At 40.1% G+C, this 14310-nt stretch overlaps 1 protein-coding gene across 1 annotated transcript in view; it reads right to left on the bottom strand.

Annotated features, from left to right (window-relative positions):
- Positions 1–14310, bottom strand: part of TTC23 (tetratricopeptide repeat domain 23) — a gene marked incomplete at both ends in the record, with an annotated part of 113468 nt that overhangs the window by 56259 nt on the left and 42899 nt on the right. The window contains 3 exons of the mRNA XM_079699096.1: positions 9514–9639; positions 9829–9979; positions 12887–13010. Coding sequence (XP_079555222.1) covers positions 9514–9639; positions 9829–9979; positions 12887–13010 — 401 coding nt within the window. The remainder of the gene's footprint in view (positions 1–9513; positions 9640–9828; positions 9980–12886; positions 13011–14310) is intronic.

Raw genomic sequence — 14310 nt, 5'->3', positions numbered from 1 at the left:
AGTATTGGGGGGAAAAAGCAAGCTATAGAAGGAAACATACTTATGAAGTAAAAAAATGAAAAATAATACTGTATATTTTTTATGGCTATACATGTATAGATTCAGAGGAATGAAAAACACTTAATTCAACACCACAATTGCCTGTAACATGGGGAGAAGAAAAGAAATTGAGAAGAACGCATAACAGGCTTCCACTTATCTGAAATGTTCTATTTTGAAGCTTGGTAGTGTGTACTTGAGTATTTGCGTAACGATATCTTTAGTTTTATATGCCTGAGATATTTGGTTAAAAAGATGAACAAATACAACACTCTGTTGTTTAGCATGTGCAGAGAATGTGGCACTTTCTACTCTCACCCTTTGAAATTGTTGTTGCATGCTATTCCAGGGTCTTGGCACTAACCAGCCAGAAATGAAGGCTATCAAGCTAATGCAATCTACAATGAGCATTCTGGAGCTCATTGAGGGTACATTGTTCACATAAAAGAAAAGGCAAAATAGAAAATAAAATTACTTTAGCTTCACAATATGTTTAATAAAAAAGGAACTGGGGGAGTACTACATCAGGAAATAACTAAATTATAGTCTTACCTCCATTTCCAACTCATTTAAAGCCATCAGTCAATTTCAGCCAATCTTGTCTGTCTCTATTTGCTCATAAGTAATGTGTGGGAGGGTAACATTTTCTCCTTTCCTTTCCTATCTACCTGCCAGGGATGCTTTGAGGATTTATTATCTAGTGGGCCCATAATGTGTTTGGGTAGCTTTAGGAAATACACTGGACAGATGAAAAAATAGAGAATGCTGAATGACCAAACGTGGCAGTCTGTTAATTTGGCAGGTCCACAACTTAAACCACAGCATATTTCATTGAATGAAAATACATCTGCAGTAATTCTACAGAGCACATGACAAGACACTATCTCATCTCAGATGAGATTCAGAAGATCCCACAGGGATGGAGACTTGTTTTAACCTGCAACAAACAAGTGCAATCTCCTCTGGTATTACTAAGGCAATAGAGGGTTTCCTTTTAAAAGCTCAGGAATTTGGCAAGAATACTGAGCACCCGTGAACAGCAGAAGCCTTGTGGGACCGTTGCTGATTATGGAAATCTGATGAAAAATCAATCTTGGAAGAGGAAAATTAGGATTTTCTAGAGTCAAAAGGAGAAAAAGTTTACATCTGGGTCTCTCTTTACCATCTGGCACACATAGGTAAAAGCTGTGCTCTGTAGAGGGCATTGTCAGGTTTCCATTCTGTGCTAGTGAATGGGATCTGTGCTGTGGTGAGGAGTGTGGACAACGGAGTTGGATGCAGACCTGGCTCTGCTCTGCTACTTCCCAGCTTTGTGATGCTGGGAAATGACCTCACTTCTCTCAGCTTCGGTTTTCTTCATTTGAAAATGGGAATATGAAGGGTACCCACCCACATCACAGGGAGGACTGCAGATTAAATGGTGAGATGAGGTCTGCAAAGCACTTAGCAAGAGCCAGACCAGAAGGTGATCAAGAATTGCTAGCTAGTGTGGTTGTTTAAAATCATTATTATTAAGTGCAGTTGTTTAAGGGAAATGTATATTATACAGATAGAGTATTAGAAAAGGGAAAGACCAAAATGCAGTGCTCTAAAATAGTAAAGCTATTTGAAGAAAATGAAAACACTAATTTGAAAAGATACATGCACCCCAATGTTCCTAGCAGCATTATTTACAATAGCCAAGATATAGAAGCAACCTAAGTGCCCATCAACAGATGAATGGATAAAGAAGATGTGATACATATATATTGGGTTGGCCAAAAATTTTGTTTGGGTTTTTCTATAACATCTTACGAAAAAACACAAACGAACTTTTTGGCCAACCCGATATATATGTGGGCGCACACACACAATGGAATAACACTCAGCCATAAAAAGAATGAAATTCTGCCATTTGCAACAACATGAATGGACCTAGAGATTATTATGCTTAGTGAAATAAGTCAGACAGAGCAAGACAAAAGACAAATACTCTCTATGCTATCACTTATAAGTGGAATCTAAAAAGTAAAAGAATTGAATGAATATAACAAAACAGAAACAGACTCACAGATATAAAGAACAAACTAGTGGTTACCAGTGAGGAGAAGGATGGGGGGAGGAACAAGATAGGAGTAGGGGATTAAGAGGTACAAACTACTAAGTATAAAGTAGATAAGCAACAAGGATATATTGTACAGCACAGGGAAATTTAGCCATTATTTTGTGATAACTTAAAATGAAGTACAATCTATAAAAATATTGAATCACTATGAAATTAGTTTCAGTACACCTGAAACTAATATAATATCGTAAATCAGCTATACTTCAACAAAAATAAAAATAGTAAAGCTTTAGAGGATTCAAATAATAGAAAGTAGATAAAGTATATGAAAGTAGTCTGTGCCATGTGTTTTTCTGCTTCCCCACATTTAAAAAAATGATTTAAAAAAACAGATTTTGTATAAAGTAAGAGCGTCTCTTCAATCGCGAGAATATAGGATGACGAAGAGTGCCAGGAAAAATCAAATTATTTCCTTCTTTGTTAAATAAGCATAAAACATTCTAGGCACATAGCATTGAATGGGCGGAGCTGACAGGAGAAATATCTCCTCTGGAGAGCAGTGGGGTGTTTCCTGGAAGTAGGAAAGGGAGAAGAAGGGTTTTGAGCACATGAGCATTTGTCAGAGCCTTTATGTCCAAAAGATAAGTGCAGAGAAAGTGATTCTTTAAAGAAACACTGGGATTTCCCTGGTGGGGCAGTGGTTAAGAATCCGCCTGCCAATGCAGGGGACACGGGTTTGAGCCCTGGTCCAGGAAGATCCCACATGCCGCCGTGGAGCAACTAAGCCCATGTGCCACAACTACTGAAGCCCATGTGCTTAGAGCCCATGCTCCGCAACAAGAGAAGCCACCACTGTGAGAGGCCCGCGCACCGCAACAAAGAGTAGCCCCTGCTCGCTGAAACTAGGGAAAGCCCAAAAGCAGCAACGAAAACCCAACACAGCCCCACACACAAAAAAAGAGAAACACATCTCTAGGTGATGGAATGAACTAAAAAAATAAAAGCTGAGTAGAGCAAGCAAAAGCTAGATTTGGAGGTTATTGACTGGACCAATTAAGGGAGGACGATGGTAAAAGTAAAGGCTATTTACCAAAGTATCAAAAATTCACAATAAAAGCCTTGGGAATGTATTCTGGAAAACATGTGGAACTAAATAGAATTCCACCATCCTAACGAGGTGACGGCAGGTAGATATAGACACTGTCCCCCTTGCCACTGCTTTCTCCATTGTCTTCTACCCCCTCCTAGGAAGTACTGGCTAAGGGAGAAACCTCTCCCATGTTCTTTCCTCTCTGGAAAACTTGTGTTAGAGTCGTTTTCCAAATCTTGTGACTATAATGAATCTAGAGAAAGCAAGACAAAGAAACAAACTCGAGCTTAAAACATATACATGTGTATATGTATATACACATATCTACATACAGATATATACATATCTGATTTTTAGTTTAGGTGGTTCGTAAGAGCAAAGACAAAAAAACAAAATGAAACAAAACAGCCTTCTCAAGTCATAGGGAAAAAAAGAACAGGAAAGAATATAGCAAGACAGGGGCAGTCTTGAAGTACAGTATCTTATTCTGTGATGTCGGTACTACATGCTTTAAAATCAAATCATTTCCAGGATGAAATGGCAGAAAGGAAAATGCTCAATTAGACAGTAGCAATAATAATACCTACTTTTTTAGGCCTACCACATACCCAGATGCTTTAATGTAGGGTTCATTTCATCACCACAGCAACCCTCTGGGGGCTGATCATTCCCACTTCAACAGGAGAGGAGAAGGAAGGACTTGCCCAGGGTCCTTCAGTTGGGAAGGTTGAATGGATGCTGGCACGAACCCAGGGCGACCTGACTCTAAGGCCATATTGTCAAATATATCATGTCACATACCTTAGAGATACCTGGAAGGTGTCCTGTTAATGCTCTGAGAAGCGTTTACTTATCACAGGCACACTTGAGAGCTAGTTCAGCACAGCAAGCAAGGCCAGGCAAAGTGCTCTCTGGGTAAGCTGTGGAGGACTCCAAAGATGACAAATCAAGCAGTCACAGAAAAAGCTGGGGACAGGTCACATGTTCCAGAGCAGCAGTCTCAATAGGCCATAACCATCATGCCACATAGAAAGATTATTTTAAAAGGTGTGTGTGTGTGTGTGTGTGTGTGTGTGTGTGCGTGCAATGGTGTACTCCTGCCTTTATAAAGACACTATGTCTCTGGGGAATCTATCTACCAGTAACCAGGATAGAAAATAATCCTTAACACTGGAAAAAATTTGCTTGCTTTCATTAGTGACTACCTTGGCCCCATTTGAAAAAACAACTGCACACATAGGAACACAAGATTTGGATTCACTCTCCAAAGTTAATAAATAATTACTGAATGAAGTAGTGCTGGAACAGAGAAGGGCAGGTAGAAGCAATGAAGCTTCAGGCCACAGTTAGGGATGGAAGGCACGGAGCGTGAGTCACCATTCAGCCCTTATCTGTCAGCCCAAGGAGAAAAGAACTGGCCTAGCCTGATGGGCACCGTAAAAGGCGAGGCAGGAGGAGGAAGAGGATGCACTGAAAGATACCCTTTTAAGAGAAACACAAATCCCGCGAGAGCTGCCTAAGAAATTATCCTGGTCTTCCACTTCTAAGACCAGGCAAAAGAAAAAGCCCTTGTGGTTGTGAGCATAATTGTAGAAATGTACAAAACCAAAGCCTTGTTACTTTCTAAAGCAGATTGGTTTGGACAAAATATTCACACTTCACTGAGGAAACTAAGTGATTGCATGAAAACCATGCAGTTTAAACATGCATGTTCCAATGAATATGTTACAGTGAAGAATCAGGACGAAAAGAAGCAGTGAAGTTTAAAACAACTCCCTTAAACATAAAACTGTAGGACAGCTTGGAACATTAACTTAAATTCTTGTTGGGTATTCAGCACATATGCGTACAAGGCCCGCCATCTGCTGACAAGGTTTGGTACTGATAATTTGGAAAGCACTCAGGAGGTGGTGGATTTTGGCAGAGGGTAATTTACTCAATTTTGTAGCAAGTGCTCAACATTAAGTACTAATAACATTAGTCAGGTCTCAACACAGGCAACAAATATCATATCTTGGACCTCATATCTTTATATTTTCTGTTTTACAATATAAGAAGAATACCTACTTCTGGGCAGGAAGAAATTTGGACTGGTAGGCCCTCTCAGTCACTATTCCCTTCCTCCTCTGTTACATAAACGGAATCATACAGTATGAATTCTTTTTAGTCTGGCTTCTTTCACAAACATTATGTTTGTGGGAGTCATCTATCCTGTTAAGCATAGGAGTTTGTTTCATCATTTTCTTTGTATGAACAGATCACAATTTTATCTACTCTACTGCTGATGAACATTTGGATTGTTTCCAGGCCTTGGCTATTACAAATAACACGTAGCTTTTGGACATTCTTAGCTGTGTCTTTTGGTGAACATATGTATGCATTTCTGTTGGGTGTATATTTGGGAGTGATACTGCTGGGTCATAGAGTATTCAAACATTTAAACTTAGTAATAATGTCAGTTTTCTAAAGTAGTTACACCAAATGTATTCTAAACAACCACATATGAGAAAACATATGAGAGCGCTATATACTTGCCAACTTGATGTTATTAGGCTTTTAAAAACTTTTAGCAATGTTAGTGGAAATGTAGTAGTATCCTATGACTTTAATTTTCATTTCCCTGGTGACTGATGAGAGGAATGTCATTTAATATGCTTTTTAGTTATGTGGGTATCCTTTTTTTGTGAAAAGTCTCTTGCCAGGGAGTTCCCTGGCAGTCCAGTGGTTAGGACTTGGCACTTTCACTGCCATGATTCAATCCCTAGCTGGGGAACTAAGATCCCGCAAGCCACAGGGCCCGGCCAAAAAAAAAAAAAGTCTCTTGTCCACTTTTCTATTCAGTTGTTTGTCTTTGTTTTATTGATATATAGGAGTTCTTTACAGATTCTAGATATGAGCCCTTTGTCAATTATATGAATTACAAATATCTCCTTCCTCTTTCTTCTTGTCTGTGGTATGAAACATATGGTGATTTAAGTACAAAACAACATAACATCAAGCAGAAGGGAAGAGAGAATTAACATACTCAAAGTCCCTTACATTGTCCAGAAAGTGGTTAATTGACTAATTGCATTAGAGTGTAATAAGTCAGGGATACAAGCGACAAATTCTATAGTAATCACTAGAAGAAAAATAAAATAATGTATAACTTACCAGTTAATAGATAGGGAAAGGGATGACAAAAATATTTGACTAAACTAAAGGAAGGCAAGAAAGGAGAAAGCAAGGAACATAAAACAGGTAGGACAAAAGGAAATTTAAAAACTCAAATATATCAGTAATTAAAACAAAAAAATATGAAGATTGAAAATTAAGAGATGGAAAAAGGTATTATAGGAAAATTGTTACCAAGAGAGCTAAAGTATCAATTTTAATATCAGGCAAAATAGATACAGACATAGGGGACAAAGAAGAACAATATATACTCACAAATAAAATAACAGATTAAGAAGACAGGCTGTTTAACTGTCCTCCCACGGAATAGAATATATCAGAATATATTAAAAAAATGACTGGCAGAATCATGGGAAGCTCCAGATGGATCAATAATTATAGTTCGAAATTTAAGCACACTTATCTTAAAAACTAATGTATCAAATTGGCAAAAGGTAAAAATATATATAAATCTGAGTAACAGAATTAATAAAGTTACCCTAATACAGATTTATTAGAACTTTAAACACAACAGGTAAAGAATACAATTTCCTTTTGTAGCATACTTGGAACATTCACAAAAATTGACTATGGACTAGGTCACAAAGGAAGCTTCAGTAAATTTCAAAGAGTTGATACTACACAAATATGTTTCTGCCCACAATGCAGTAAAATTAGAAATCAGTAACATCAGCATATCTTGAAAAAACCCCATATATATGCAAACTAGAACACATCATTTGAATAATATCTGGATTAAAGAGTAATTTATAAACTAAGTTATGTGAGTGATAGTGCTACACGTTAAAATATGTGGGATAGGTTAAAGCAAGACTCACATGGACATTTTGGAGAATATCTTTGATATTTGGGTGGGAAAGGCTTTCTAAATAAACTCTCAAAGCATAAATCATAAGGTTAAAATTAATGGATTTGACTCTAGAAAAATTAAGTTCCATGCCATGAAGAACACCATAGACAAAATTAATAAGTGAGCAATATAAGAAAATATTTGAAATATCGCTAATTTATAATATATAAGAAAATCTCAATTATCAATAAGAAAAGCACAGGAAACCCCAAAAGAAAAATGAGAAAGAATGCTAACAGGCTATTCACAGAAGCGGAATCCAATGGCTAAGCAGTATATGAAGAGGTACTCAAACTCACTAATAAGAGAAACATAAGTAGAATTGAAAAGTAATTAAGCACATATATGCATCAAGGTGGCAAAGGTTAGAAAGACCAGCAATGCCAAACATTGCTGGGGATGTGAGAAAACAGGAACCCATGTGTCCCACAAGTGGGAATGCAGATGGGTGTAGCAATTGGCCAGTGTGTGGTGAACTTGAAGTATGAGTGTACCCTGTGACCATGCAATCCTACCCTTAGAGTATAAACTCAGAAAAGTCTCTCTGAGCCTCCTAAGTGGAGCTGCACAAGGATGTTCATGGCAGCACCATTGTGGGAGCTGGGAGCTGGGGATGAGCTGAATGCCCACTGCTAGGAGGACAGACAAGCACAGGATGGCAGATGCATTCTATGGAGTACAACAAAGCAGCCAGCAGCAACAACTAAAAACAGTGCTGAGTGGACAAAAGTGAGAAACAGAGTGAGACACATACTGCAAATTTATATAAACCTAAAACGTATAAATACAGAAAACAATGCTATTTATTATTCAGAGATACATATTTAAAGACATAAATCATCGTTTAAAAAGGTTATCTATGATCTGTATGTGACAGAATGAGAGTAAGGATCAGAGACGGAAGGAAAAAATCAATTTAAAAAAGCACATCAGGGACTTTCCTGGTGGCACAGTGGTTAAGAATCCGCCCGCCAGTGCAGGGGACATGGGTGCAAGCCCTGGTCCGGGAAGATCCCACACACCGCGGAGCAAGTAAGCCCGTGCGCCACAACTACTGAGCCTACGCTCTAGAGCCTGAAAGCCACAACTACTGAGCCCTCGTGCCACAACTACTGAAGCCCACGTGCCTAGAGCCCGTGCTCTGCAACGAGAAGCCACCTCAATGAGAAGCCCACGCACCGCAACGAAGAGTAGCCCCTCACCCTTGCCGCAATTAGAGAAAGCCCGCGCACAACAATGAAGACCCAACTCAGCCAAAAATAAATAGATTAATTAATTTTAAAAAATGTTTAAAAAAAAAGAAGTGTACCAAAGGTTTGCATGGACTGATGAATTCTCTGCACTTCATATCCAAAAACACTCCCAAACAAACAAATTAACAAGAGTGGACTTATGATCACAAAAATATCTTTAAAAGCATGAGTCAAAGTTAGTCCTTCCCAGCTCCCATTCATATGGAAGCATTAGGTGTGCTCCTTCAGGGCCCTTTCCTTCTTAAAATGAGTCCATTGGGTCCCTGAGTTCTCTTGGGAATCAACCTATACATGTAGTCTGATTATTAATTTACACTGAATTCTTCCAGGCTTGGTTAAAGGCTGCCGTGTAGGTCTGCTGGGGATTCTCTGCCTCTTCTAGAATAGACTTTTCTCTGCCCTCTTCCTCCCACAAACACATCCTTCCAAAGAGTGGGTACATCCTCTGTCACCCCACTGCTCTGGGCAATTGGCTTGGAGTTGGCCTTTGGAGAGGGATAAATGTGCTGACTACCCAAGGCCCCTTCTCCCTCAGGCTCCAACCATTATATCTCTTCCACCTGGGTTTATTTGGTGAGTGTGGGTTGGGCGTAGGGAGAACAAGGAACAATCTTCTCATTCTCATGGATTCAGATATCTCTAAGATCTTTCTCCTTTGAGGCCCTAATCGTAAAATCAATGTATTGAATATTTTAGACTAGAACAGTAGGGGGAAAAAGGAAGATGGGGGTGCGGGGAGGGGAGGGGAGGAAATAAGGGCAGGAGGAGAGGGGCAGGGAGAGCAGGCAAGAAATAGAAAGTCAAGAGAATGACATCAGGACTCTAGGACCCAGGGGTGGGTATGAGAGCACTACACATTTAGTGAAGAGTGCCACTGATGTACATGCCTTGGTTGTGGCTGCTCTGATGTGACTGTTGTCCTCCTCTCTTAATTCTGGACCATGGCCATGGAGAAGCCACCAACACAGCACCACGCAGAAGCTCCTCCTGCCTGAAGACAGAGTCTTCTGGCAAAGAACCTCCAGGAATCACATATACAAAAAGTCCTAAACTGAAAACTTACTGTGCAAATGACAATTTGATCTGCATTTGAATTTCTATCCATTCTTCCTTTATAATCCTTCCACATTGCAGCAGCTCCTTTGAAAGTCTCTCTGCTTTTGTCAAATTCTCTGAAGCTTCCTTAAACCTGAGTTGTGTTCAGGAAACCTTACACTTGGTGCTACATTCTGGGGCCTTAGTTCCTGGACATTCTTGGCTCTCATACTTCCCATCACCCTTCCTGAGTCACCTGTCAGCTTTTGATTTGGCCTTAAAAATTAACTATAAGCATTATGAACGGTATTTCTATTTGTAAAGATTAGAGGCAAAAGGATACTTTTGAAGGGACAGTAAGGCTCTCCCCATGGTATGGAATAACTCAACCGAACACTTGAAAACATCTGTATTGTCACTGTAGGGATGCACAATGGAGTTGGTGAGGATTTCTTTGGCTTTTTCCACATGTTGTTTTGCTTGCAGTGACAGTCCTGTGGACAAAGAAAAAGCAGTCTCAGTTTCTCTTTCATTTCAGCTCGACAGGAATATAGTTATCTCTGGCCAGGGAATCTAATGAGGTCTCCTTCATATATCATCAAGTGGCACATGGAGATATATCGGGACAGCATGAAATACGATCATGACTCTAAGAAACAAAGAAGTGTTTCACACCTAGGACTCAAGATAAAAATTTTTTCCCACAATGGTCTTTTTAGAAATAATCAGAATGAGCAGGAATTGAACAGCTTTGAAACTTCACCAATGTCAGACGTAAAATGTTATGAATAATTATAAAAAAACAAACGGAATACAAAGACTACAGCATTCTGGGTAGGAAATAAAATATTCATGAATTTTAATCCTGGCTTTGTGACAGCAATCTTAATGAAATACTAAAAATTCTGAATCTTCTGCTCACCCATCCATAATCATAACTTTAGAGAGTTATTTTAACATAATACAAATATGATGATATCTATAAAAACTGACAAAGAATTCCAATGAGGTAAGGGGCTGATGTGCTACAATCTCTTATTTCTATGTGGTAATAGACTGATATGAATCAAATGAAGTTTAAAAACAGTTACTACCAAGAACTAATTCCTGGTGGGTTCTAGCATTCTTCCATTGGCATATTCATTTGTGGTAAAGGTGACACTGAGGATCACTATTTAAGTCTCAGGTTTTTTCATTTTCCCCCATCCCCATCTTCTTCCCCACAGTGACACACCCTTCCACCCACATCCTAATACTCCTGGTCTTACGTTCTTCATTACATGGAATTGTATCTCAAATCTCTAAAAAGAGCTGTCAAATTATGAAATTCATTCTGTTCCTATGTCTATAAAACAGAATATATTTTCTGAGGGAGAAAATCCAGGGTATGCTATTCCTATAGGAACACTTACAGAATTTTGTCTTATTTTTTTAGAAAGTACACAATCAACCTACCAGAAATTTATTAGTGCCAATAATGTGTGCAACATTATAAAAGACATGATGAATTCTGGTCCATTTCCTCAAGAAACTTGAACTCAATCTACAAGAGGCAGCATGGGTTGAGGTTCAAGAACACTAGCTCTGAAATCACACTGCTCAGAGTGAATTCCCTGCTCCACCACTTACCTGAAATGTTGGCCCCAGCTTCCTTGACTGTAGACAGGGATAATAACATTACCCACCTCATAGCACTGTGGTGAAGACTGAAGGAAATTATACATGGAAAATAGCATGGTGCCTGGCACTCAATAAGACTTTAATAAATAGTAGATACTGCTTTTATTTAAAATGAGAAAGAAAGACTATAATGCAGAAAGGTAGCAGACTGTGGAAGAAAAACATCATTAAAAAAAAATCCCCGATGCTAGGACACTGGTACTGGCAACCAAAATCCTAGGTCTGAGTCGCAGATCAGCTATCTATTAACAGAGTGACCTGGGGCAAGCTGTTTCAACTCAAACTAGTTGTTTCCTCTGAATCTAGAAAATACGGGGTATAGGGGTATGGTTTGAACTAGATGACCTCCAACGACCCCTCTGGCTCTAATTGTCTTTTTTTTTTTTTTTTTTTGTCTGTGTTGGGTCTTCGTTTCTGTGTGTGGGCTTTCTCTAGTTGCAGTGAGCGGGGGCCACTCTTCATCACGGTGCACGGGCCTCTCACTGTCGCGGCCTCTCTTGTTGTGGAGCACAGGCTCCAGACGCGCAGGCTCAGTAGTTGTGGCACATGGGCCTAGTTGCTCCGTGGCATGTGGGATCCTCCCAGACCAGGGCACGAACCCGTGTCCCCTGCATTGGCAGGCAGACTCTCAACCACTGCGCCACCAGGGAAGTCCCTCTAATAGTCTTTGATCTAACAGGTAGGAGCAATCTATAATCAGATTTGGCTAAATTTATTGGGTGGCAATTGTGTGCTTAGCATTGTGGTGTTTTTCACTTCTGTTTGTTTATTTATTCATTGGGCCAATCCTGGGAAGTCAGTGCCATCATATCATCATCATTATCATCGCTTTTCAATAGAAGAAACAGAGTACAGCGATGTACTCTTGTACCTCTTGTCCTAGGTTGCCAGTCCATGTTTTTGCCTTCTCTGCATCCATTCTCTCTTCTCCTGTTTTCTTTTGAGGATGCCCAGCCGCTGCACATTCAGTCCTTGTGATTTAGCCAAGGCCAGCCTCTCCCCAAGGATCCAGTGGAGCCAAAAGGCAGGTCTAGCCAATCAGACTCTTTCTTGTCTTTGGCATACAACCCACATCAGCCCAATAAGAATCCCCAAATCGTGAGATTTTGGAGGAGAGACACTCTTTTTTTCCTGGGAATGCTGAGGAGGGAAACCTAAAGCTGCTGGCAACCTTGCTGCCACCATGTGGGCAAAGTTTGGCTAAGAATGGAGCCAATACAGAGAAAAACAGAGTTAAGTGGTGTGAAAAGGGAGGAACGGATCTGGCTAAGGCTACAGTAAGTTTTACCCCTGGATTTTTAAGTGTATGGGCCAATGAATTACCTTTTGTTTATTGCCAGCTTGATTTAGCCTTTTTTTGGGGGGTGGTGTCACTTATATGCAAGAGACTTTCCATCAATACATATGTGAATGGATCCTATTTTAGGCCCCAACTCTACGCCCTGGGCCATTTCTACAGTGCCTTCAAAGCTAACAAGTTAATTATCTCCCAAGAACTACTTTTAAGATCATAAAAAACAAAGCTCAGAGGGCTAAAATCTTCCTTCTCTTTTTTACATATTGTGTTAAAAAATCTTATTGACTCTCTGTGAGAGGAAATAGCTCTCAATGTGTAGAGAGGAGAATGTCCAAGAAAACCTGATCCATCTAAAGTTTAGTCAAATTTGAGGAAACGAGCAGAAACCAACCAGCCAATCCTCCTCAGCCTGAGGCAGACTCACCTTCCAGCTGGAGGTAGCCCTGAGCCAGGTTAACATGCGCCTTGGCCAGTTTCCAGTGTGAGTCACCATAGCAGATCCTCGTCAGCGCCACACAGCGCATAAGCTCCTGGAGAGCCTGTTTATACTGGAGGAAGGGAAATGGGCTCACCAGTTAGACAGCAAAGCACAAAATCAACTTGTATTTTTATCCATTCAATATACACTTATTGAGTGTTGATTATGGGCCGGGCATGGTTTTAAGGACTTGTGATACATTAGAGAACAAAACAAAGATGTCTTGGATGGCAGGATATTCATCTGGTCGGGTGAAATAGACAATATACATAAAAAAAAACAGTAAAATTTATAGTACATTTAAATTTATAGTAAATAGTGAAAAACGTTATGGAGTAAAGGCGCTGTCCATCAATGAACAGCTACTACATATTCAGGCACAACAAGTGGGCGAATGGTGATAGTTTTCAAATAACACCCATTAGTTCTCAATTCAAACAACTTCTTTAGCAGCTGGGATATTAGCACAGCAAATGAGGTCAGCAGGACTTTACAAACAGATTTCGTTACGGGATTAAAGCACATTTTCATCTGGAGCCAGGACAAAGAGAATAGCGAACCATGGATTCTAGCTCCAGGTCAGCTTAGAGCAGCAATACACTCAAAGCAAGACTGGTAGTTTTAAAATACAGCTCCAAAATTCTTTGACACTCCTTCCATACAGAGATGGTGGTCTATGTCCCCTTTTCTTTGAATCTGGGTTTTATGACTGTTTGGCTAAAAGAACATGGAGGAAATGATGCAGTGCCCCTTTTTAGACCCAGTTCTTAAAGAACTGGCAGCTTCCACTTTTTACTCGCTCTTGGAACTTGTTATGGGCTGAATTGTGTCTCCCACCTCCAAATTCATATGTTGGAGTCCTAAGTACTTCAGAATATAACTGTATTTGGAGAGACGGCCTTTAAAGAGGTGAATAAGGTAAAGTGAGGTTGTCAGGATGGGGCCCTAATCTAATATGACTGGTGTCCTTGTGAGAAGAGAAAGGGACACTAGGAATGGGCACACACAGAGAAACACGTTGTGAGGACACAGTGGGAGTCAAGGAGAGAGCCCTCCGAATAAAATCAACCCTGCCAACACCTTGACCTTAGACTTCTAGGCTCCAGAACTGTGAGAAAATAAACTTCCTTTGTTGAAGCCACCTAGTCTGAGGTATTTTGCCATAGCAACCCCAGAAGACTAATAACCTAACCACCATTCCATGAGGAAGCCTAAGTAGCCCCACGGAGAGGCCTACATGGAAATGTGCTGGTGGCAGCATTGGTCAACCACAGGACGCCACCCTGGCATCGGATGCTCCACACCTGTTGAGCTCAGCTGATGCTGCATGGAGCAGAGCTGACCAGATCTCACTGAGCTCTGCACAAATT

Source organism: Hyperoodon ampullatus (assembly GCF_949752795.1).
Source record: "Hyperoodon ampullatus genome assembly, chromosome: 3".
Lineage (NCBI taxonomy): Eukaryota > Metazoa > Chordata > Mammalia > Artiodactyla > Ziphiidae > Hyperoodon > Hyperoodon ampullatus.
The sequence above is the reverse complement of the archived record's forward strand: the minus strand, read 5'-3'. Positions and strand labels throughout refer to the sequence as shown.